This window comes from Brachyistius frenatus, unplaced genomic scaffold, assembly GCF_029030835.1.
Source record: "Brachyistius frenatus isolate BFR_SWC_R1_liver_20210118 unplaced genomic scaffold, ASM2903083v1 Contig_12, whole genome shotgun sequence".
In the NCBI taxonomy this organism is placed as follows: Eukaryota; Metazoa; Chordata; class Actinopteri; family Embiotocidae; genus Brachyistius; species Brachyistius frenatus.
The window spans coordinates 6,335,453-6,361,359 of NW_027210611.1; the positions used below are offsets into that span (position 1 = coordinate 6,335,453).

Sequence of the window (25,907 nt, forward strand, 5' to 3'; positions counted from 1 at the left end):
GAACATAGTTATCGGTAGTTGTTGTCGCTCTTTTTTCTTCTGGGCAAAAAGATTCTTATAAACCGACATGCCACCATCGATTATTTTTAATTTGGCAAGCTGTTTTACGTACGTGTACATATTAAACCGCAACGTTATTGACAAACAGGTAGAGAAGAAGCGGAGAGACTGTTTAGCCAATCAGAATGCAGAACACAATGCACGATGCAAATCCGTGAAGTAGCGAGACCGCGAAAAGTGAACCGCGTTATAGCGAGGGTTCACTGTACACCCACTACAGTGCAGATCCTTTTTTTTTTTTTTTTTTTTTTTTAAACAAGGATATTTATAAATTTTGTCCTGCTTCTTGTTGTAATAATGTGGTCTGAGGGAAAATGTTCATGGTCACTCGAGCTCTACATCCTGCCAGGCTCTACCCATTGTCATTTTTATATGGCACAGTACAATCGAATGATTAGATAGATAGAAATGCTTCACAATGATTAAAATGGTTGCACAACAGCCATATAATAAATCAAACTATTTAAAAAGAAACGTGTATACGAGAGCAATGTATATGTTTCATTTCTATAATATCTTTTTTGTAATGTATTCATATCAAGTTATAATAATACGTTTCTTTGGATTACTCTAAACATAATATTTTATAAATGTGCACTGGCAAGTTGTACTGTTAACAAACAAAAATTATATTTACATCTGTACCCTATTTACATATTTAAATTAACAGTGTGCATCTGGATGACGGGAAAATCAATCAATATTGGGTATCAATGCATGCAGAATGCATTGAGACTGTAACACGATCTGATTGGCCAGAACACGGCTGGAGGTTCTCGAACAGGTATAGATTCTCTGCCGTCTTTATATCAAGTTGACACTATGCCCCATCACTAAGTCTTCCCCTGCAAAACATGATGAAAGCCTTCCACGGCATTGACTTCAGACACGCCCATACAACTCAACTTTCCAATAAAGTCCAATTGCATTGCAGGTAGAGTCAGGAAAAAGTAACATTTTATTAATAGTAGGCACGAATGCATGGTTTGGATGTTATTTTCCAGAGAACAGGGTGCAAATGCACCCTTGGTGTTTCTCACCAAAACACACTGTGTATCTTTGAGGTCCGACAAACATAATGGATGTGTTTCCTACTTTTTCCAGCATCCATTCTTCGTTTTCCACTGCTTTTCAGTTTTGTTGCTGCCATCAACAATTAGTGGAATAACTTGAATATTTATTGCATGGATTGTATGACTGTGCTTACAAGGGGGCCACTTATCATTTGAAAACAGTGCTCTTTTTTGACACTTGTGGTCAAGAATTCCACAGAGTACCTTTAAATCATACAATGTGCAAATTTTTTGATTTGATTCTTAACATATGATCAAAAGAAATTATTAAACCGGAAATCCGTTTTCCATAACTGGAAAATCAGAGCACGTCCGGTCCCAGTCCAGTTCATTCATCCATTTGTTGAGCAGTCTACCTTTGCTCCATATTTCGTGGTAATAACTTGTTGTTTCCAAGGCTCTTTTGGAAATGGAACACTAGTTCCCAATCATGGCTGGTTATTCTCCGTGGCAGCTGTAAACAGACTCTTTGTCACTCAGCGACTCAATAGATTTACCAGGTGGATGCGTGATGCATACTAACATGAAGGTCTATAAGACAGTCAGTCTCCCCCTCGAGCTAAGTGGCCGGCTCAGAGACAATGTCATCTCTGTCAGAGGCACAGAGGGCTGCAGTTTTGATCTCGCTAGACACAAGGCTCGGACGGAGAGGAAATGGAGAGAGCCGTTAACCTTTTCAGTTGCTGAATAATGAAAAAGCAAATAACGTCGGGCCCCCATCGCGTGTCACCGCTCATATCTCTGGTGCTGTCTTTTGCAGTCTGTCCAGTTGAATTTATTTTGAAACATTTTTATTGATGATAGAAGTCTGATTTATTCATTCAAGTAAAAGACTGTGTTTGTCTCCATGTTTTTGAAATACACACTACACTGTATATTTCATTAATTATAGTATGACGTATAAATGTTTTAATGCATTTGTACCTTATTAAATTGCACAGATTCTTTCTTTCTTTTTCGTCAGTCTTTTTGTAGCCAAATGGTGCTAGTGGTAAAAGTTTTAACTTTTTCTACAGACAATGTACAGTATAACTGCTTGGCCCCATTTTCAGCACCGGTGAAGCTACGCTAGCTTTAAGCTTTCAGCTTAAATTCAAACATTTAAACACCGAAAGATTAAAAGTAGTTTTGAAAATGTTGACGTCTACCAGATATTATTTCTATACATTTAATCTCATTTTTTATATTATAGATGCAAAGAGAGTGTGTGAAAAGAGAAATATGCAGAAGACTAAACAATTCTGTGAGGAGCGCACACACATCAGGAGATTGCATACAGTTACTTTTATAATATTTGGAGATATATGTTGCAAAAATTCATACAATATTTTGGCCTGGCATAAGTTATCATGTAATTACTTAAACTTAAAAACTTTGAATGAATAATGCTGAAGTGGTAGGATGAGAAATCCAATACATTTCTTGTTCTCTCGTCTAAATAAAGAATCATTTCTAGAGACTTGGTTTACTCCGAGATTTGGAGCATTGCAACACGGATGTCCGTGCCATTCATAAGGAAACCATTTTTACACTTTGCAAAGCAAACTGGCAAAAACAGGAAACTGCCTTTATTGCCAACAGCTTTCTACAAGTGCCCGTTTGGCCCGTCTGAGTTTGGTAATTCTGTTTGTGTGTTGTGTTTGCAGTGCGTACCAGGTGGTGGTGGAGGAGGAACGTCCACGCAGAGCACGAGGCACAGCGGAAATCTTGCGCTGCTACCCGGTTCCCATTCACTTCCAGAATGCCACGCTCCTAAACTCGCAGTACTACTTCACCGCTCAGTTCCCTGCCGGCGGCATCCACTCGCCCCAACCCTTCACTGTGGGGGACAACAAGACCTACAACGGTTACTGGAACGCGCCGCTACTGCCGCAGAAGAGCTACAGCATCTACTACCAGGCTGTCAGCACAGCCAACGGGGTGGGTGTTTGTTAGTTCTATTCTAATCTTTTCGGTTTTTATTTTATTCAAGATGTTGAGTTACACTGAAGCTTTTTTTTTTTTTTTTTTTTTTGAACACTTAAGCTTGCACTTAAGTTTTTTTGAAAAATCAAATCAGTTCTTCTATATAAAAGGTCACCAAGTTCTGTACATTTACCTCAAACGCCTCTGAACGTTGCAGTTGAACTCGGTGTTGACAGTCTGACCCTGAAGGACGGATTCACCCGTCTTGTGCTTTCTTCAGTCTTCAGCAGTGACGTTCTGCCGCTCAAAACACCTCACCTGGCTCATTCCTTCATTGTTGTAGATTTTCCGATGCGTTTCAATAGACTTTGTTGCTGATTTCCCGAGTTTGACACAAAGGTCGACGTGCTAATGTCCATGGAGAAATTGCAAATGCGCACACACCAGTTCTTACACAAATACGTGTAACGCAGGTGCAGTTGTTGATCAAGCAACGGAACTTGGAACAGAAAAGTTATTGCTTCTGCTCTGTGCATGTCACTGTGGATCTGAATACTTCTTCTACCACTTCTTACAACCGAAGAATAATAACAAAGGTGACAAAACAAAATGAAACACAAAGAAAACAAATCAAAAAATTTAAAGTCCAACTCCCTCCACATTGTGTTTGTTGCCAATTTACAGTTCACTCAGCAATTAGCTAACTAGATTAGCATAACTGAGAAGAGGACTAATTTGCATCTTAATTTAATCAACTACAGGCAGTGAAAATCAAACTGATACATTTAATTTGAAACTGGATGTAAGTTGTGAAAATAATCGTTAAGACTCATTGTAACAATACTGTACCACTTTGTCAAAGCGCACGTTACTTATTAAATCCTACACGTATCCACATCATGAGCAAAATGTAAATATTAGCTTGAGTGAAAGTATGACTGACAGATTCACTGATGAGGTGACTTGAAGGAACTGAAGTGCAGAGACCAGACTTGCCTGACAACACAGTAGCTGCTCACAAAGGCAGACACATGCATGAGATAGCTGAATTTCACGCGGCCTCTGACAGATGTGGCAGCACTCTTGTGGGGTGCAGCAGCAGCAGCAGCAGTGTCTGCAGCCTTAATAGGCTACAGCGGGGTCAGGCTTTCGAATGCAGAGCTCGACGCCGTGACACGTTCTCTCCCTCCATTACCGCGGCCCCCGTTCTTCTGCCTGTTCTAATGGAGCTTTATGCCAAACGCCAGACAAGCCTTTGATCAACGGCGTTTAGGAGAGGCGCTCGTCCCAGCGGCGGCTAAGTATGGGAGGCAGGGAACAACAATGGGGTTACCGATCGTGCAGGTCGCAGGCTTCTGTCATCGAGTGGCACTTGGCAGGGCCGTCCCTCCGCGGGGGCCACGGGCTAGACAGCTCGATGGCACAAGAACCTCGCAGATTGTGGTCCTGAATGAGAATCGCCGTAAACAGCCCTCCTTGAGATCCGCCGTCACGTCTTCAAGGGAGGCGATACGTATAACACGTGAGGCAGGGCTGAATCCAATTAGCAAGTTCTGCTCCTGAGAGTGAAGCATTGGCAGTCTGAAGCCTTCCGGGGTCGAATCAGTGAGTAATATCAATTGGCTGATGGTGTTTGTCTTTGAACAAACAATATAAAAGAGCCTGTGTTGACACAGCATAAAGCTCCGTCTCGGTAATGGAGACATTTCTGACATTATTATTTTAACATTGTATCTTGAATGGCCAAATGCTGTCTTTTATGAAGCCTTCACTGTCAATACACGGTCCTGCAAGCCTTAATTGATGTCTAATGATGTGCTATGATTTGTTTGGGCTTTTTATAAACAAAATTAGCACTTAGAGGAGGTGTGTGCCATCCATACCTAGAATTTCTTTCAGCCTTCTTCTCAAATAAAAAAATCTAAATATGACTTATTGTAACCTTACCTTGAATAAAAGGACCATACGACAGCTTAAAAGCTGCAGTAATGGGAAATGCACATGCACCCAGGATCACATGAATGTTTTTTTTATTTCCTCCTCCTCCTCTTTTCTTCAATAAGCCTGTCATGGCCTCTGAATGTTTTTTCCTCTCCCATGTGTGTTCGTTGCTCATTGGACAGCTTGGCTGGGACAAACACAGGGACACAGCACTCATGTCTTTTGTGCTGTATTACTCATTGCCTCCCTGTTCCTGCCTGTGTCCTTTTCTTTTTTTTTTCTTTTTTTTCCTGTTGTTGACAACAAACTTCATTGCCAACAGTGAGAGCGGTGTTTTTTCTTTTTTTTTTTGTATGTTGTTGAAGGCTGTTGTCAGAGCTGAAAGTCCCATTACATATTCAGAAAGTCTCCCTGACGTGTCGTTTTGAAGCCCCTGCATGCCGGGCTGGTGTCGCTTGTCACAGGGCTCTGCTTTTTTCCACAGTGGCTGACCACCTTGAGCCGCAAGCTGCCGACAGATCGCTGTTGGCTGACAAATCAGCAGCTCAGCACCGCTAATCTGTGCTGTGGGCCCTCTCGCTTAACTGCGTTTTGTGTCACAGTCGTTGAGCTCAACAGATGATAGGGGACAGCATGGACCTGGCCACGCTGCTCTGTTGTAACCGACGGGTTCTCAAATAGGTGTTGCTGTCGACATAAGTGTATCTTTGCGTGTTTGTGTGTGTTTTATAATAACCTCTGATCTTCTTCTTTTTTTCTTTTTTTTTCTTTTCCCCTTCCTTTTTCTTTATCTGTTTGTGCAGGAGACCAAAATCGACTGCGTTCGAGTTGCAACCAAAGGTACGAAGGTGTTTGCCACATGTGGTTCCTGACGTCGGTCGCATTTGGGTTTCTGAGAACTAACAAAATTAACTTTTTAAATGAGCCGCTAAAAATGAAATCGCATGCTAGTCTCGCACAGGAGGTTTGTCTGACAAGACAAAACTCTCATGTAGTTTTCGCATAAATTTGGTCAATATATCGATCCCGAACATGTGTTTTTCCGTGACTGGGAAAGCAGCCCGTGTGCCGGCCGAGGTCTGTAGGTACTTAGCTATGCTGCTTGAACGTCCGGCTGCACACATTAAGGGGCGAGGGAGCCAAAGCGCCATTGATCCGGGAGCAGAATTGATAAGGCCAGAGGGAGCCGCAGTCACACTCCGTCGTGGGCCGTGGGAGGTCCTCTCACATGCCCTGACGCTCTCCTGCACTGTGTAGTTTGCTAGCAGCTCCACTATAGATTTCCAGTGGAGCTCTAAATGTCTCCATTTACGTGGCTGAAGTCAGATATTAGAAGTGGAAGGGATTATAGATTCAGTTTATCACCTAATGGTATACATTTTAGTGCACCACATTAGAAACAAAGATATTAACCTGTTTGAAATGATTGTAAAATCCTTTCTAATGCTGTTTCTCTGCCTCAGTGTTGCATGATGATGTTTGGAAATGTTGGTATGGCTGTTTTCAGCTTCAGTGTGGCCTCTCTCTTTGTCTCTTTTTTTGTTTTGTTTTGTTCACTGCATGCCGTCTTGGATCCACTGACTATAATCAGCCGCCATACTCGTGACCCAGCTCACGACTCCGTACATCCGCATCGCCCCGGCGGCCGGCGACAACCAACTAACAGGTCAGACCCGCAGCTTTCTCCGTGATTCAACGTGTTCAATGTGTCGGCCATACTCGCAACTCCTCCAACAGGAAAATAAACAAACAAGTGGAATGCTGCATGTGTGCGATTTTTGTTTATTGTCTTGCATATTTGCATACAGTCATTATGATTAAATCAAAGAATTGCAGACTTTGTCTTCTGCCTTCATCTTCCTCAGAATTACCGGACATGAAAGACCTGTTTGAGGTGCGATTGTCATTTGATGTGTCAATGTCGGAGATTTTTTTTGACAGGAGTTAATCCCCTTTCATGAATATTTCTCATTATTTCTTGGAGATTAAATGCGAGTTGGTGTTGGTTGTTGAAGGTGTGACAACTGTAAACACACAAAAAGGGACGCTGAAGTGTAGCTGTTCGAATTCTGCTCAGTTTCTCCTTGTTGTGCACGAATCCTCCAGCTCTCTCAGGCTTGAATGGAAAAATAGTGACTGGTGGCGGCGAACGTGCAGCGCTCACAGCTTAAATGGGGGATTTGACACTGACAGCATGTCTGTAAGATTAGCCTGTAACAATACGTCGGGTCAAAATCAGCTCCATCAGTTTCAGACACGATGATGTCACCGGTCTTCAAATCCTCCGCCGCTCTGCCTTTTAAAAACGTATATTTTTAAATAAAGGCGGCTGAGGGTTTTTGATAACGGCCTCGTAGGTGCAAGAACAATATGTCACCAGCAGCCCTGGATGGATATTTTACCTTTTTGATAGGGAGGGAGAGAAAATGGCAATACTGAAGAGAGAAGGAAGATTTGTCTGACATAACAATTTATCATTCTAAATTTACCTGTGCTGACAAGGAGTAATGGTGTTGTTCAGGTGGACAGTTGTGATTCCAGCAGCGTTGCCTTCTCTCTGAGTGCTTCTTATCACTTCCTAAAGACCAGATGCTGTTAAAACAAGCTGCATCCCCACGCCCCCACCCCCTCTCTCTCTTTGTGCCTCTCATTGTTCGGCTATCTCCTTTTTCCGGGACGATATTTAATGTTTTTTGGTTATTTCAGGCATTTTTATCTTTCTGGGTATTATCTTTCTCGCCCTGCATCCTACTTTTTTTTTCGACAAGCCTGGCTACAATTTGCCCCAAATGTGATTAACCAAGGGTAAAGATGGTATGCACTTATCTCTCTCAGTGCAGCTTGATCCACAGAGTGCTGATGTCCACTGAGGACAGAACTAAAGGTGGACAAAAGGGAGCTACTTACTTTTAGAATAAGTCTTACTCTCGGCCAATAAATGTGTATTTATGCTGATGATCCATGGAATATCAGTGTGCTTATTAGTCAATGAGAGGAAAATACTGAATATATAGATGTGTATGCTGCGTTTTAGTTCATGCAAAACAACAGTAAATGGTCATTGATTCATAGGCCGTGTTTGATCCTTACGCGTCGTGATGTTTTTCAGGTGCAGCCACTCACAAACCCGACGCAGTGGAGCCGGAGAAACAAACAGACCACACGGTGAAGATCGCGGGGGTCATCGCCGGCATCCTCCTCTTCGTCATCATCTTCTTAGGAGTGGTCCTCCTCATGAAGAAAAGGTACGTCGTCTTCCTCTTACTCGTTGAAATACTATTTCAGAACTTAACTTGCAGAAGTGCTCACAGACAAGTCGTTTCTGTTTTTATCATTTTGTGTGTTTCTCCCTCAAACGGTAGCATTGTCAGCGTCGTGGTAAATAATTAATTTGATTATGTTGATACGCCCCATTAAGGCTGTTTACAGCCATGAGATACAGTGTGCCATGAAAAATTAATCCATTTCTACGGCACCCTCAAACAAATGTGCAGCGCTTCAGTGACATTGGAATGGAATAGAGAGAAGAGAAAAAAAAAATGCTATTGAGGCTTGTGGTATGGAGAGAGAGGTGGGTGGGGGAGATAAGAAAGAAAATATGATGAAAGGCTCAAAAAGGAAAGAGGATGACCGCATAGCTGAAGGCTAAGTTTACATTAGCCCTGGACCCCATGCTGGAGAGAGGTCTTCTGTACATATCCCAGCAATCAGAGGAGCTAAAGCTCAGCAAATATCAACCCCCGTTTTGTCCACAGCAAGGTTTGAAATAACACAATTTCAGTTTGTGCAGAGATTTCTTTGGCAGATAATAGTTGGTTTCCTGCAGTATCTTTATTATGAAGTGCAACAACAACAAAAAAAACAAAAACAAAAAAAACAAAACATTCCCCAGAGAAACTGGTATGTATTAGGTGTAATTTGTTCTTTAATATTTAATCGCATGTCTTGAATTAAGTGTAAAGGTCAGTACAGTCGTGCAAGTAAGAGACAGCTGAGTGGGAAGGCATAGTTGTGTGCTAATATAATCACAGAGTTCCATGTTTATTTTTGACAGTAATATAAGATTCCTCATTTTCCCCCAGCAGGGCCTGTCTGTGTAGCACAGCAATCAGTGGGTGGGTGTGAAAATCAGCACACAGTAATGGAATTGTTTTCAATTAGCCTTAATCAAACCAGAGATGGAGACGACTTCATTGGTCGAATTTTGTGTAATTTACTGTTACCAACAGGGACTCTAGAGTTGTGTTTAGACATTCAAACCGCTCATTAAGTTTCCACCTCGGAGGTCAAATATGGTAATTTTGTATAGGTGTATAAAATTACGTGTTCACAAAAGGGGGTTTTTAGGGACAGCGCGGTTGCCTCCGATTCGCCATCACATTGCTGTCGATCGATTTGACGAGAGAGTTTTTCGACCGTACTGTACTGAGACCCCCCCCCCTTACAAAGCATGACATGACTCCAAGCGATCACCTTTGCCCTCACGATCACTAGTTTACCTCCACGTATGCCACCATATCTGATTTTGTTCATTTCTACTCTTTTTTCAAACATTAATATATTTTTACTTTTTCTTTCCTTTTCATTCCATCCCCTCCCCCCCTCCTCCACTGCTTAAATCCTACCACCACCCCACTCGGCAGAAGAACCTATCACTCCTACACTTACTACCTGTAAGTAACCACTTTGTGTAATGTTAGTGCCATGCTTCTCACCCACACGCTGTTTCCCTCCCCCCCGTTGCATGCAAAGAGCCATGTCATCCTCCTCCCGCCCAGAGCTATTACAGAGGCCACAACTGTAATCTCTGCCGGAGGAGCGGAGGACGCCACTCCAATGCATCTCCACACGATGAGCACATCATACTGTATGTCACATTGGCACGGCTTCTGATGAAAAGCAGATAGACGCAGCTACACCCCCGCAAAAATAAACCTGCCACTGAAATGTTATTGCAGACATAATTTCTGCTCGACTTTTAAGGAGTTTGTTTATCAAATGATGAACTAAACTGTCTTAATGATTGTACGGCTGCCAAGCTCATCTTACGAAAGGAGGAGAGGAAAAAAAAAAAAAAAAAAATCAATCCGGCAACTACTGCATTTTTACTGAGTGTGAATTTTTTATTTGCCTCCGATGATTTCATCTCTGTTGACTTGTCAATTTTTTTTGAAGTGCCTTTCGCAGCGCATCTGCGCTTCAGTTGTGCCTGGAACTTCAATGAGTTAGTCCAAATATTCCACTTTTCTATATACTCTGCAAATGCTGAAATGCAATCAATAACTCTACGTAGGATTAACCAGACCTATATTACCCTGAAAATTGAAGCATGTGTTAACTTGTTGACCTCATCAATTTGGCTCCATGTGCATGTGATAATTTGTAGTTTTTCTCCACTCTTCTCCATCAAGCTTCTGTCATCAAACCATTTGTTTTTTCTTCCCTTCCCTTTTCTTATTTGTTTATTTATTTATTTGACCCCCCCGGCATGAGTTATTGCACGTCCATCCCATTGATTCTATGGTGATGGTGGAGTTGTGTCTTTAGCTGACAAGATGTTTGCATCGCTACCAAACGAGCTGATGTGATCACAGAGTAACCTCTTTTCTATTTCGACATCATAAAACAATCGCCGCAGCACCGCTTTATTCGCTCTTAATATAACAGATGATTCCGCATCACGCCGCTGAATGGTAAAGCAGCTTATTCCGCAGCTCTGCCTTCCCCCTGCTGTAGCTCACAGGCTCCCTCCGTACGCTCTTTGTGATGGATGCCGACTAATCTGTCTTGAGATGACTGTGATCAGAGAAGAGAATGGAAGCTGCCTCACATCAAAGAACATCTCAGAATACACCTGGAGATAATACTACTCTGAATACTCTGCGTGTCACTCATATTAGATCACAGCTGTCTTGAATGGAAAGCCCCAGTGATTTAGAGCAGTGGTGTCTTCAAAAAGCCGAGCGCGCTCGCAGTGGCCCAGCCGAGCAGGGAAAGATCGGTTGTCAGTAAAATAATTAAAATAGCAGTTTTGTGTTGTTGTTGTTTTTTTGTGGTTATTTTATTGTTGCATACTGTACATATGTTGATTTCCTGGTTTAAAGCAGGAGGAGTAATGCTTATTGTACCAAAACAACCAAAAATGAGTGCTTAAGGTTGATGCAAAAATTACAGTATTGTCTAATTTTATGAGTAATGCTCGTGATTTTTGACTTTGTGTTAATTGGCAGGTTTTAACGAGATGACCTATATCAAAGGCTTTACAAAGTCCAACCGTCCAATTTTTGTCCGTACTCTTGCATCAAAATGAATTGGGAGGGGAGAGATGCGGGTTTGCTTTAACAATTTGAAGAAAAAAAAGAGGAGGGAGAGGGCTGACGGATGCTGGGACTCCCCTCCAAAGCTGTCAAGATAACAATATGATGTGCAGTTAGTGAAGATGAAGGATTAATGATGCCCTTGGGGAAAAATATGCCACGATGGCAGCAAATACGAACAGATAACAAAAATGCACTTGTGGAAATAAACAAGACCGGAGAAAATTAGGGTTGAACGGATGTATTAAAATGGATAGAAAACCTTTCATGATCCCCCCCCCCCTCCTTTAACATCCTTTAACTCTTTTTAACAGTATCAATGTAACCAGTGACACTCCCGTCTGTTAAATTACTATGATGAAATATCTAAACAGCAAAAAGCCCGGTGACGTTTTTGAGCCAGATGCCTATTTGAAGGATTTATTCATGAATAGCCAGAGGGTGTCTACATTATTTCTACATTATTTCAAAGGGTACAATTCACTTCACAACAAGTTTAACTATTGTCTGACTGATTTGTATTCACCCAGTCTTCTGCTATTGCTGTTTGACTTCATGTATGGATGTGTAACACGATGCAAACTAATAATTTATGTCGGGGTAATGCAAACAATATCTCGCATCTCATTTTCATCTGTCGTGGTTTGTTGGAGTAAATACAAAAGAATAAGGACATAATAATAACGTTTCAGTCAAATACAATATGTTCAAGGCTTTCATTAGTCAAATTGAAGGAGTTCTCTGAGGCCACTAAGGTGTGATACAACATTGTAACATTTATTCACATAGCTGAGCTCCACCAAACCAGCTGAAAAAGCTTCTTTTATGTGGAAAAATAACAAATTGATACTCAACACACGCATACTAAACCTGTAGCTTGCGAGCTAGCGGTTAGAGACCCCTGGTCTAAAATGGTGTTGGAGAGAGTATATGTCCAAGGCTAATAAGACAACTCTCCCATCATCTGTTAATATCTCTTTGTTGTCATACGTGGAAGACGCTCTGGTGGAACCGCAACACGAGCAAGAAAAGTGCAGATGCATGTTAGCTCATTGGAAAAACCCAGATTTGCACTTTCGGGTGTTTTAGACAGAAGCTAAAAATGTCGCCCTGGAGGTGTTTCGCGCCTTACTGTACTACTCTGCTCCTCGGGGGTGTCAAAGCTCAGCTCACAAGCAAATATAACTAATGTGTTACATATTGTCAAATGAATTATTGCCAGCATATTTCAGCCTCTCTCCTACAGAACATTCTCTTAAGTTCATCTGCAGTCCTGATGACAACCCTGTTGCCAGCCATGAGCTTACCACACCTCTATGATTGATGAAAGCCATTAATGCTCTCATGCATTCATCAAAGTCTTTTAAAGGCATGAGAACATCCCGCAGTTGCCAAAATATGCACTCTAGGTATATTGCCAGTGGTGGCTGCGAGAGCTAGCACGCAAGCACAACATCAGTCAGAGCGTTCATTAGGGATGCGGTTACATGTGTGATCAAATATATGACCGTTCTTTAATCAGGTGGCCGTACCGGCCACTGTGCCCGCTGCTGCTGGGGACATGAGAGATCAATTGGTGCGGGGCAAAGGTTGGGATTGGGTCTTTATTCCCGGGAGAGGTGGATTCATCCATCAAGCAGCAGGCCAGTTAAATAAAAACACGCTTACTGTGTCGCTGCGGCGGATGTTTCAGGCCTCGTCTCATGATCCCCGAACCTCTCGTATGTGATCTGACTCTGTAGATGTATTCAGTATGATTAGCCAGGTCTCTCTTTATTAAGAAGAGGAGGATCGAACTGAATCTTTCAATAGTAAACCTATAAATATAAAGTAAAAAAAAAAAAGATTGTACACACAACTTAGGAAAGTTTTTAATTTAACTCGGGGGGGGAAAAAAAATCGCAAGACATAAAATTCTGGATTTAACATGTAAGATACTAATAAATACTTGTTTGCAAGGGAAGTGACCTCGGACACACATCTGTTTTCTTTGACCACTTGCTAATCGTGATGTCACTGTTTTGATGCTGAAATTTCAGCGACATAAAAGCTTGCACTGCACTTTAATTTGCATAGAATCCTTATATTGATTTCTTTGTTTAAAATTGCACTCGTCCATTTTGTTCCATTACGGTTGGATTAAATCCAATGTGAACGAGGTTGCTGCTAATAACAAGATGAAAGAGGAATCACCCGATTCTGCAGTTCCCTTCAGCTCTATCGAGCAGTTTAGTGTTTTTCAGCCCGTTGTTTTGGTTTTCCTCCTTAAACTTCCCCGCTTCACATTTCACACCTGTGCCTCTGTCAAACAGCATATCAATTTAGCAGCTAACCTATGAACATGATATGATAGCGCAGTTAGCATTTAAAGAGATAGATTTTTTTTTTTTTTTTTGCACACAAGTTGTAGAAGAACAAAGTAGAACTAAAAGGAGTCTGACAAAACTCTGTTTGACTATAAAAAAAAATATATTTTTTCAATACATACCGACAGTTTAATGTCCTATAATGGCCTGAATCTGTTTCTCTCCAGAACAATATAAAATACAGTAGCAAAGAGAGTGTGATTATATTGAAATATAATGATTAATATATGATATATATATATGATAAGAAGTTGTGTTTGCACCATATATCCATTAATGATCTCGGTCTATAAATAGTGGCGCTAGGTGTGTTGTTTACCTGGTATTTTATCACATCAGCTCATAGAAAGTAATTTCATTCAGGAGTGACATGTTCCATTTCCATCTGGCAGGAGGCCACTTATATCATAAATCCCTTAAGGTATACATGTATTGCATGATTTTTTTTTTATTATTATTTTTTTTTAAGAAAACCTGCCATAATTTACCAAACGGAGAGGAAAAAAATAAATAAATAAAATAGAACCAGACTGTTGGTTTAACTTTTACCACTATTTGTTTCAATTTTTTATTAAAAACCCCAAAAGACACATGTAGAGGCATGAAAATCAATAATCCAATTCCTTATAAATCTAATTTTTCATTATCATCCCCGTTGCACTCGGTGTCAGAATAGGAAGCCCTACTAAATGTACAATGTGTAACACAATGTGCTCAGGGCAAACACCTTCATTAAACCTTACAAGTCGAACATGCAGCAAGAATCACATTAATTGGTACAAGCCTTGCAGACTTTTGCACCTACAAGCTGTGCATGTTGATGAGGGAGGGGAAAGAGGAAGAGCGCCTCAAGCAGGCCAAAGGGATGCCATGCATGGAATGATATAGTTTAAATGGATTCAGTTTAAAACCGTGTGTCACTTACAAAACATCTGCTGGTAACAGTGGTGGCAGAATATAAACAGTAACATTGCAATTGTAGGAAGACAACTTCAATACAGGTTTCGATGTGAAGGTAAATGTTCATTGTTGCGATCGTGATGAAGATTTTTCTTCTGACTTGACGAGCATCTTTCAGTATGTTTTTTTAATAACTAAAAATCAAAAAAATAATGAGCAAGTGATATATTTTGCACAGGCACATGGTTTTAGAAACAAAATTTAAAAATTCAGTTGATGGTCACTTTATAATGTACACTCATACAATCTAATGCAAATCAACAGCTTAGCCATAAATGTAACTTAACGTGTTTATAATCATCCGTTTTTGGTGACATTGTCAGAAATATGTAAATGTCATTGTATGTTTAGTATCAATATCAAAAGGAAAGGTGGCCTTAAACTAATTTTTGTCCTCCCCTTTACATACATTACAGGGTCAGCATATTAGAAATACATTAATATATATATATATAATGGAGTCAAGTACAACAACACTATGAACGATGGCCTGTCTAAATTATAATTCAATTAACGCCACCAAGACAGAGTAAAAACTAAACGGAACATTAATAGACACCGTAAAAGTAGGTTTGATGGGCAAACAGTTGCTTTGGATTGCATTACATTGTACCAGTGTATCTAATAAAGTGGCCTCAGAGGCTACAGTCCATGTCAATATTCAACTTAATTCAGCTCCACATCCTACTTTAGTTTTTCTTTTTAAAGTGCAATTTATTTCTGTCTCTGAATAGATCCACTCAAAATTAATAAAACTATGAAGGACACCTTTTATTCTATTGTTTAAAAACAAGTGCTTTAAAAAGTGTCTACAGAATGGCTCCTTCAGAACCCGTTTGTATCTGCTGTTTCTGCATCTACACGTACACGGGTGGATGTCCGTATATGGCAGATAACATCCTGGAGGTTTTTTTTTTAAAGATGGAGAGAAGTTTGAAATGAGACACAGAACAAACAACGACTGAAATGCCCACACTGGGTAAATCAAAGATGCTTCTGTTGCCCCTCCCAGCTGGAAGTCAGTCAACTAACACGCACACATGCACTGACGGATGTGTGCAGATCCTTTAATGAAGCCGTCTTTGTCCCAATGTCACGAGGTTTAGGCTGAAATCAGGCCCACCATGCTGAGCTTGAGGTTTTGAAGCTCGTTTCAGAAGTCGCGGCAGCGTCACCTCCCACAGAACCGACATTCTGGCGAACACGTGCAGACACACAATCCGTGCAGCTTCCTCTTTTATTGCAGCTGAACTCATGGAGCCTGGAGCCCCTGCTCCCTTAGATCCTAGACGCGCCAGCCCTGTCATGTACTGAACTGCAGACAAGGTCTCTAATGAGAGTTGCCTAATATAGTTACCTGGAGTGTTTGCTCAGTCTTTACTTCTAGAAACACCTCTGACATCTGTCTGTCTTGTCGCCCTTCATGTACACCTTCAATGCTTTGCTGTGATTTTTATTGTCAGGCATGCCTGCAAGCAAACGACTTCTATACATTTTTTTGTGTTGGGCTCTTTCCATGTGCAGCTTCGCACTAACTATCTGGGGATGTAATAAATAGTCGCATTCATCAACACGCACAAACACTACTGTACACTTCCTTGTATTATCTCGCTTGGCATATCACACCCAGTAATATAGTCATCTATCATTAAATTTTCCTCTCTTACAAATGAGGAAAGAATAGCATGCCAATTAATCTTCATCTAACACCCACGGTGCCTTGCAAACATCCCAGTATTGCCGGTGCTTTACTCATTTTGGCGCTGGTGTCTGTGCAGCCTCGTTTATCTTTGACGCTCGCGCGTTCGACTGCTACGCCGGCCAGGAAAGCGGAAATCCAGACGCAGGAATAAGAAGAGTGATACTGTATTAAAACCGGGATTATGGTTGTTCTCAATAGTCGTCTCCATGAGTGCACACAGTGCTGAATCAGTCTGAATATTGCCTTTGGGTACATACCCCCCCCGCCATCCTTCCCCTCCTCGCTCCTCCTTATTACAAAACGAAGCTATAACGGAGAGAAGAGACAAGATTACCATTTTGTTTGCCGCTCTAATTGCAGATTAAAGACAAAAAGTGGGTCCGGCAGACAACAAAATGTCACTAGTTTGTCACTTTGCTTTCTGAGGAACGGATCCACTATTAGCCTCACGTTGCGGCCTTCAGAGCAAATGACTGTTTGAAGGCAGCGGGGGACTGTTGCCATATGGCACAAGACGGCGACGAAATTGAATAAACAGAGGAGATTTGCGAAAACAAAGCAGCAGGAGTGCATCATTAGACAGCAGTTGTCCGTGAGAGAGACTGCAATTCAAATAGGCGGAGGGGTCACGCAGAGAGTAACAAAGTGCGAGGATCAGTGCGAGGGCTGCCATAGTTAATTTTTACACCGCTCACTCCCCTCCAGCTACAGAGCAGTGGCAGGCACCAGATAGGGCTGCTGCTACAGTATGTTCCCACTCTCAAGCTGTTTGCCATTCATCTGCAGTGCAACTTCTGAGGAACTAGGAAACTCGTCAACGTGATAATGCGATGCGTTGTTTTATTTGCCACCATGGGGAATTAACTTCTGTCTTCAGGAGGTCAAAGGTCGGGGTCAGTTTCAGAGCGCACTCGGAGGCTCGCTTGGGATACTTCTGCAGGGTCAGTGGTCACTGGCTCTCACTCCAAAATAAAGTTTCCAAGTCTGTAAGAGTTCTCAGTTGTTGTCCTAAATTCACAAGTCGAAGTCGTAGAAAATCAACGTTGCAGCAAATGTCGTTCTTACTTTTCGCTGTAAATTCAGTGAATGCCACAGTTCAGCCTTTTTTCAGAGAGTTTGGAAAATCAGGTGGAAATATTTAAAACAAGACGTATGGTCATAGAAATAACAGGAATAAAATGCACTCACATTCACATAAACAGAAAAACCACAAATGCATACATAAATACAGATGAATTATAGGAAAAGTGAAAAAAAAAATTGACGAAAAGTTAATTGGTCACATCAAAGTTTATTTATTAATGTCTATGTTGTACAAATCAATAGCATAACAAAGTGTTTCATAAGTATTTAAAAATTAAGAAAAATTGAAGGTCAACACCAGCTTCAACAAATGGCATTACAACTGAATCAAAACGATGAGACTCAAGGTCACTCCTGTCCTGCCTCTCCCTTGTCAATCACTCCAAACCAGGCCTGTCAATCAAACCAGTCACGTCCCCAAACGTACCTCTCTCTGAAACCTGTTATCTACTTCATTCTGGAATTATTTTTCAAATGAACACCAGGCCACTGATCAGGAGGAGTGAATTTAGCGACTGTCATCATAATGATGAGCCGGAAAAATTAGTATTTTTCTTAGTGCACTTGAGGCTTTTTGAATATGAGTATATTGGAGATTTTTTTTTTGGAGCTAGCACATTGGTATTACTCTTTAAGGCATGTTAAGAGCATCTTTAATGTTTCTTTGTTGTTGTTTCGTTTGTGTTTGGTTTAAATGCATGTGGTGTTGGATAAATTGCAATTCGATGGCAGTCTATCCGATACCTGCTGAGAGATTTCAGCTAAAAAACACAGATATGAACCTCATTGTAGCACTGAATGTAAGAGATGTCAAAGGTTCACCGAACTCGATAGGATTCATCCTGTGGGGAACATGAATTTCTTCACATTATCTATGGAGGTCATATACTTCAGTCAGGGCCAAAGTGGTGAACCATCTGACCTTCAAGCCATGCAAACAACAGCATCAATAAAAAATGATCCTCTGTACAAGACACTGTTTAAAACAGGAAGGCCTTTTAAGAGCCTGGAGTGATAACAGGAAAAGCTTAAGACCCTTAGCTTTGTGTTTTAACCAGAGGACAGGCAACAATCTCTGGCCAAGACCGAAAAGTCCTACTAAAGTAAAGGAGTATTCTTGAATCTGATGGTATTTGATCATGGGTCAAATATTGAGGCCAGAACAACTGCTTCTACAAAAGAAGAGTCTGTGTGCTGGTGGTATTTCTGTGTGTGTGTGTGTGTGTGTGTGTGTGTGTGTGTGTGTGTGTGTGTGTGTGTGTGTGTGTGTGTGTGTGTGTGTGTGTGTGTGTGTGTGTGTGTGTGTGTGCGTGTGTGCGCGTTTAGTCGGTACACAATGCTTTTTAGATGTTTGATCAGGGACAGATTGCTTGTAGGCTCCAGCACATCAACTCAAAGTAGGTCAATAAAAGCAGGTTGACTGTTTCAGTTCACAACTCTTAATTCTTCCACCCCAAAATACTATAGTTAATTTTAAATCATCAGGGCCGCTGATGTATTTGGGTTAGGGTGTCACACCTTTCCACATTCTCGAGGATTTATATTCCACTGCGTGGAAAAGCATCTGGTGCCTAATAGGACCTAATGTGACCACTGCCTGGGGCACATTATGGCCCCGCCATCTCATTACATCTCTGACTCATCACCACCGGCTTCATATCAGATCAATTCACGCCCAGTCTTTGCCGTGTTTTTTTTTTTTTTTTTTTTTTTTTTTTCCTGATTTTGTTGTTGTTGTTGTGTTTTTCCCCTCCCCTACGAAGGAAATTGGCCAAAAAGCGGAAGGAGACGCTGAGCAGCACCCGCCAGGAGATGACAGTGATGGTCAACTCCATGGACAAGAGCTACACGGAGCAGGGCACCAACTGTGACGAGGCGCTGTCCTTCATGGACACCCACAGCCACACGTTGAACACCCGCAGCGAGTGCGCGCTCACGCTCAACGGCCGCAGCGAGTGCACCCTCACGCTCAACGGCCGAGGTAAGACGGCCTCACCTGCCTCCTCGCACAGCTACACACAACACTGAGCGGGGAGAGGGGAGGGGGGGGGGCAAGCAATTTATTTGGTTTGGTCAGGTGAGGAAGAAATCCAACTGGGCTGAGCGGGAAATATATATATTTACCTCGGGACTACCTGAGCATGTGAGCCTTCATCCTCTTTCGAATGAACTGTTGATTTAAAAACATGTTCAGAAAAAAAAAGAAACAACCCCCAATCTTGCTTTTAAAGCCTCATATCCGTCATTGCTTTTAAGCGAGAACTCAAATTAAAGTAAATTTGTTTTGACTTCCTTTACAAAAAAAGAAAATCTCAATTCTCTTGCAGCAACTGGAATCAAAACTCAGTGTGAGTCCAGACTGAGACTTTTTCTTATTAACGTGACACGTGTTTTTCTTTTTTCATCATTTACCCCATCCAGTTGCATAAATTTGTGTTGAAAATGGATTTTTAATAAAGAACTGTCTTAACATGTCTTTGGGTTTTTTCCCCCAGATTTTCGCCTTTTTTTTTTTTTTTTTTTTTTTAGCCGCCGAGACTTTACTCAGTCGTTATAAACGACTTCACTGTAATTTTGTTGCTTTTGAAAAACTACGCGCGAGTCAGCAGGGAAACGGCTTTTTTTTTTTTTTTTTTTCAAAACAGTTACACTTGATTTGACGGGAAACACTTTGATACGATTTTTAAAAAAAGATTGTGAAATTTTTTTTCCTTCAGTTGGAGCTTCATCCTTCCTCACAAGCCCTCGAGGGTTTCTCCCTCCGTTTTTACACATTCCCTTTTAAATTTGTTCTTTCTCCAATTAATTTTTTGTTACATTAACTAAAAAATATACTTAAATCAGCATTGTTAATTTTTTTTACCAGTAGCATTCAGTCCCTGAATACCTGCACTGTAGCTGCTCGGCTGTGGTAATAGATGTGTAAATGCTTGTAAACAGCCTGAAGGGAGTCTTGTATTTAGATCAATAATCACGGCATCTTGAAATCCCAAACCTGACCTCAAGGCTTATCAGTAAACATTAGAGCTCCAAGAAGTCTGTCACGAGGTCCTAACCTCAGCCCCCGTGCTGCTTCCAAACACACAACACATACTCGATGGGCTCCTGTGCGATAACCTATTCATTTTCTCTGTCCCAGGTTAAACTTAATACTTTGTTGATGGACAGCGCGGCTAAGTCTGCACCCGGGGCTTGACCTGGTATAATCCCAGTCAAAACCATCAGATTAAAACTGCACAGCAGCTTCTGTCTCCACACCCCTGCAGGGACTGAGCCCCAAAAAGATGCTTTGACCTTGATTAACTGTCTGTTAGTGTACATGTTCAAATCCAGCCCACTGTCTGCCAGCACAAATTATTTAAATGCATTACTTCTTACCCGGCCCGTCAGTGTGTAAAACCCGCTCACACTCCGTGACCTTACATTACTGTCATAGTGTCATTTTATCTCAAAACCTCATGGCTGACAGATTATAGTCCAACATACTGCCCCCCCCCTCACCCCTCCCTCACACACACACACACACACACACACACACACACACACACACACACACACACACACTCCGGCATGACAGTTCTGTTGATGTTGCATGAGAAGATAACTCATTTACTCAAGTATTTATTTTCAACTTTACTTGAGCATTTCCTTCCTGTGCTGCTTTATAGCTGCACTTTACTTCACTTTGTTACTCCACTGCATTTATCTGACAAGCTATAGTTACTTGTTACTTTGAGTATTAAGGACATAGTTACAGATTATATGATCATCTTGTAAAATTTACAAGAGTGTATGACGTACCTAATATTAATAAATTCCTATTATATAATAAAAACATTTCCCAAATGTGCCGAAATCAGATATTTTAATTTGAAATTTTTGATTCAGCGGACTGTGATTGATTTTTTTGTTGTTGTTTACATTTAATGGACCAAAGAATTATTCAAATGATTACAAAAAAAGTAATTGTCAGATTTATCAGTGATGAGAAATATAATTGCAGCCAAGGAAGGAATAACAAAAACTCCCTCTTACAAATAAAAAGGGATATTTAGAAGCAGTTTTACACACTCTTGTTCATTTTAGTACGCTCAGCTGTTTCAACATGTCACAGATTTCAGTGGTTTTATCATATAAGCAAAACAGGAAGTGAACACTTTACCCCACCGAGATACGTACTTATTTTACTTGTGGTCCCATTGCTGTAGCTCTGTCAGGTCACCCAATGATGATATGTTTAAAGCAACTGACACGAGAGGATGAAGAGAAATGAAACGAGTTGGGGATTCACACAGTATTTCCTTTATGTCTGAGGACCATGAATCTTTTGAATTATTAATATTTTCAAGAGATTTACAGACGCACACACAGACTTTAAAAGATGTCGGTGGGGAGGAAAAAAAAACCCACAAATGAGTGAAAATGGACTGTATTCTGTTTCTGAAACTATATCGTTTTTCTTCCAGCGACGACCGTCTATATTCATATTTTAAATGATTACGTCTCAAGGTTTGCCGACTTTCATAAACATCTTTTGTCATTTTGTTTGCATTGTGGCTTCCTGGCAGCTTTATGCCTTTGCTCAAGGTCTCTGAGACTTCTGCTGCCACCACAATGTCGTGGAGGCAAATGGAAAATATTTTTGTTTGTGCACTCAAAGTAGCGTTTACCGTCGGGTAAACGTGAAGCGATCCTTTATAGTCCGTTTTATTTTGAAGAGCGGGTCTCGTAAGTTGTATTTTTACACAACGCATTGTAAGTGCTGCGTGTTTACTCTGCCTCTAACAATACGAGACCACGCTATTGATGCTGTTCTTCTTTCTTTTTCTTTTTTTTCCCTCCTCCCCGTGTGTAGCTGGATCATCGCCGTCCTCCTTCACGCTGCCAAAAGCCAACACTCTCAGTACTTCCATCCCCACAAACTCGTACTACCCAGGTAAGCATGCTCTTACTTCCTCTCACCAATGCCAACAAATCACTGCAAAGTCTGAGCAGTGATGTTGGCCAACTCAGTCATCAAGAAATGAGCAAAATTAAGTGTCAAAACAGATTAAGAAGAAACAATATTTCCCAACAAGTATTATGTTCTTAGTGAGATCTCTCTTTATGTAAATTACAGACTAATGCTGTAATGTGTGATAGGAATCACCTAACGGAGCCGATATGTGTTTTAGAATTAGGAAACGATTTCACAAATGAGAAGGCAGATGAATTAACTGTAGATGGGTTTGCACCCTGCTACACTTCTGGTTGTGTTTTATACCACTTTGCCAAGATGGATTTTTAGCTGTTCAATTACGGCCTCGGTTTCTACCAGATAATATCCATAATTGTGTGTCTTATGTAATCAGATCACAGCTCATTGATTAGACGGAGTAAAGGGTAGCTACATCTATAATCAACTGAACTTACTGTGTAATTAGCTGTCCTGGAAAATATGATAAGTTTCTTGTTTTGCTGTCCCTTATTTTATTTTTGTTGTTCTTGTTGTTCTTGTTCTTTTTTGTGGATTATCTTGGCTTCTTTTATTTACTTTAACTCTCTTTCCTCCTCCAACTTCTGCACTTGTTTTGGGGGTATTGAGCAGATCCCTTTGTGCCAACTGCTATCTTAGGTGAGACACCTTTTTCTTTTCCCCATTGCTGTTGATTATTTAGTCGTACCTCTCTGCTAAAGAAAGTTACAGTGCATTACATTCATAAGATGGCTGTTTAAAGACATATGAGGCCAAAGAAAAAATATTTTTTTATTATTTTTTTTTAATTTTTTTTTAACTTTTGTTTGGCTCTTTTACCAAAGATGGCTTCCTCACCTTCATACCTGCCTGCTGCTTCCCCCTCTCCTCGTCCTCCTCCTCGTCCTCGTCCTCCTCTCCGCCCCTTCCTTCCTTCTTCCTCCCCCCTCCTCCCCCGTCCACCAAACGAGGGGCTCTCTCCTGGGCTGAGGCTGGCTTCACTCCATCCCATCCGCATTGCGTGTCGTGCGTGTGATGTCACATACGTGTTTGACCTCTCATATGCATGGACAGACATGTGGACTGGATGTGGGGGGAGTGTCTTAAGAGGTGTGTGTGGGGGGCGGGGCGGGGCGGGGGTGTGTGTGTGGGGGGGGGGGGACGGGGCGGGCAGTTGACCCCGGCAACGCCAGGCTACAGCATGCTGAAGCCATATAGACAGCTGCACTGAGACACAACAGGCAAACAGTGTGAGAAGGGAGAGGGGAAAAAAAAAAGAAAGAAAAGAAAAACGCTCTCTCTTAACCCCCCCCCCTCCTCCCCAACAACAAAAAATAAAAAAATAAAAAACAGAATTCCAAAAACCAGGATGCGTTCGGTCTGAACATCTAACGTCTAGCATTAGCTGTGCTGCCCTCCCCCCTCTCCCTCCCCTCTCTCCTCACTACGCATTTTAACTTCCCTCCCTCCCTCCAAAACAACAACCTTTTCTATTATTCTTTTTAATGTCGCCCCCCCCCCCCCCCCCCCCCCTGCCTTTGGCCAACTGCTATCGACCTACTTGTTTTTGTTTTGTTTTTGCCCGTGTTTTGTTCTTCTCGTTCAGCGATAACATAGAATTATGGTGAGCATTTTGTTCTTCTGTTAATTATTGCCAGCCTTTCGTTGAATATGCAGAACAGCCCAAAGTGCGTCGTCTTATACGAAGCAGATGCTTCTCTAATAGCGGAGCACGTATTGTGGCTGCAAAGCGGGGCAGTAGAACTGTAATCATTTAATACTCAAGGCCAAGAAGAAAGATGCAATAAGCAACTCTCCTCCAGCTTCACCACAACTGCATTTTTAAATACTTATCATACAGTCAGGGCGTATTTTTTTTTTTTTTTTTCACCTTAGTGCAACATAAAGCGGCGTCTTTCATCACCGCTCTTGTGACAGCTGCTTATGTTAGTTCCACATTTAATGAAGCATGCAACAATTAACATGAAATTACAGCAGCCAGAAAAAGGTTGCGTGCTTTCATTTGTGACACATTCAGTCACAGCATTGTCTCATCAGTCGAGGTTAATGATCAAAACTGATTAGATCATAGAGGATCGGTGGCGGTTTGGATTTCATCGAACAGTCCCATTAAATAAAAAAAAAAAATAAAACGATGTAAGTGCAGGTGCCACCACTAGCACATGCAGATGTAATTATTGTAATTAGAGAAAGAAACTCAAAATGTCAGAATACTCAAAAACAATAATTGGCATCATTAAAAATATGGAAGTCACAGATGTGAAACAATTATAGCTTGTTCCGAAGACGACCAGGTTTCCACCATTATTTTCTCCCCTGAAATCCATGACTTCCTTTGTTTTGTTCTATTATTTTTTTTTGTCTTGCACTGTTGAAATTGCCCCATCCATCCACTCAACATCCCCCCCCCCCCTTGACTATAGGCTTTCTACGTAGGCAGTTTGAACTGAGAAGGCATGTGATCGTGCCCTTTAGCGTAGCTCTAAAATCACTCTACTGTACCAGGTTCTCATGCTGTATTGTTGCTTATCCCCTTCTCTCTCCTGTCTCTTCTCCTCTCTTTCTCTTTACATACGTAACCTCTTATGTATCTGCTATCTAAAAAGTGCCCATTAATGGTAAGTTTTCCCATGTGGGCCCTGGGTTTGGGGGGGGGAAGGAGGCGGTGTTTAGTCAGAAAGCAATGCCGACAGTGACGGGCTGCTTCTGACACGGGCATTATCGACATTTTCTTGCATGACAAAGTGGACATGTTAGCATCTCACCACCCTCCGTACCGTGCCACCAAGCCACCATTAGCTTAGCATGGTCAAAGTACATACAGTGCCCCCATGGCAGCATCACCCCCATGCATTCTCCTCCCATCTCCGCTTCCCTTCCTGGGTTTTCTTTGTTTCTTTTTATTTATTTATTTATTTTTTATTATTATTTCATTTTTCAGGGTGGGGGGAGGGAGGGGAGGGGTTAGGGTGGCAGGGGGTTGAATCCACGCTGTGTCTGTGTGATGCTTCTTCTGACGGTGCCTGCTGCAATACATGCTCACTGTGGCCCCCTCGCATCCTCTCCCCCCCCCCCCCCCCACCCCCCTCCTCCTCCTCCTCCTCCATGTTTCTGGACACCCTCCATCGTCCGCTGGCTCCCCACAGCATCTGTGCCTCATGTCTGCCACTGACTGGATTACAGTATGAAAGAGCTGGACTGGAGTCTGACTCTCAAATATGATCCCCCAAACCAGCATACTGTACTGCCAGTTTAAAAAAACACACACACACACAAAAAAACACAAAAAAAGAAGTAAACGTGTTGTTTTACAGCATCTTCATGAAGACTTTTAGGATTGATCTTTACAGTTTGTCACAGCTGATGGCCACTTTACATATTTTACTCTGTTAAAATGCTTGCAGTATTATAAGTGTGTTATCCTTAAGGGGCATTGTACCTACATGGGTGTACAGTACAGTATTTCCCAGCCACGCAGAGACAGATGGACCTGAACCTTCCCACCACATGACTCATCCTATTACT

The 25,907-nt window shown here is 41.6% G+C and overlaps 1 protein-coding gene across 4 annotated transcripts in view; it reads left to right on the forward strand.

The window, feature by feature from the left end:
- The window catches only part of LOC138617436 (receptor-type tyrosine-protein phosphatase mu-like), a 160,025-nt gene that overhangs the window by 95,817 nt on the left and 38,301 nt on the right, over nucleotides 1-25,907 (forward strand). For 3 of the 4 annotated variants that reach the window (XM_069692471.1, XM_069692473.1, XM_069692472.1), the window contains exons 12-19: nucleotides 2,780-3,053; nucleotides 5,783-5,819; nucleotides 6,571-6,645; nucleotides 8,089-8,224; nucleotides 9,623-9,652; nucleotides 19,171-19,388; nucleotides 22,263-22,343; nucleotides 22,995-23,021. In XM_069692471.1, coding sequence (XP_069548572.1) covers nucleotides 2,780-3,053; nucleotides 5,783-5,819; nucleotides 6,571-6,645; nucleotides 8,089-8,224; nucleotides 9,623-9,652; nucleotides 19,171-19,388; nucleotides 22,263-22,343; nucleotides 22,995-23,021 — 878 coding nt within the window. The remainder of the gene's footprint in view (nucleotides 1-2,779; nucleotides 3,054-5,782; nucleotides 5,820-6,570; nucleotides 6,646-8,088; nucleotides 8,225-9,622; nucleotides 9,653-19,170; nucleotides 19,389-22,262; nucleotides 22,344-22,994; nucleotides 23,022-25,907) is intronic. The other variant, XM_069692474.1, reaches the window with a different exon arrangement.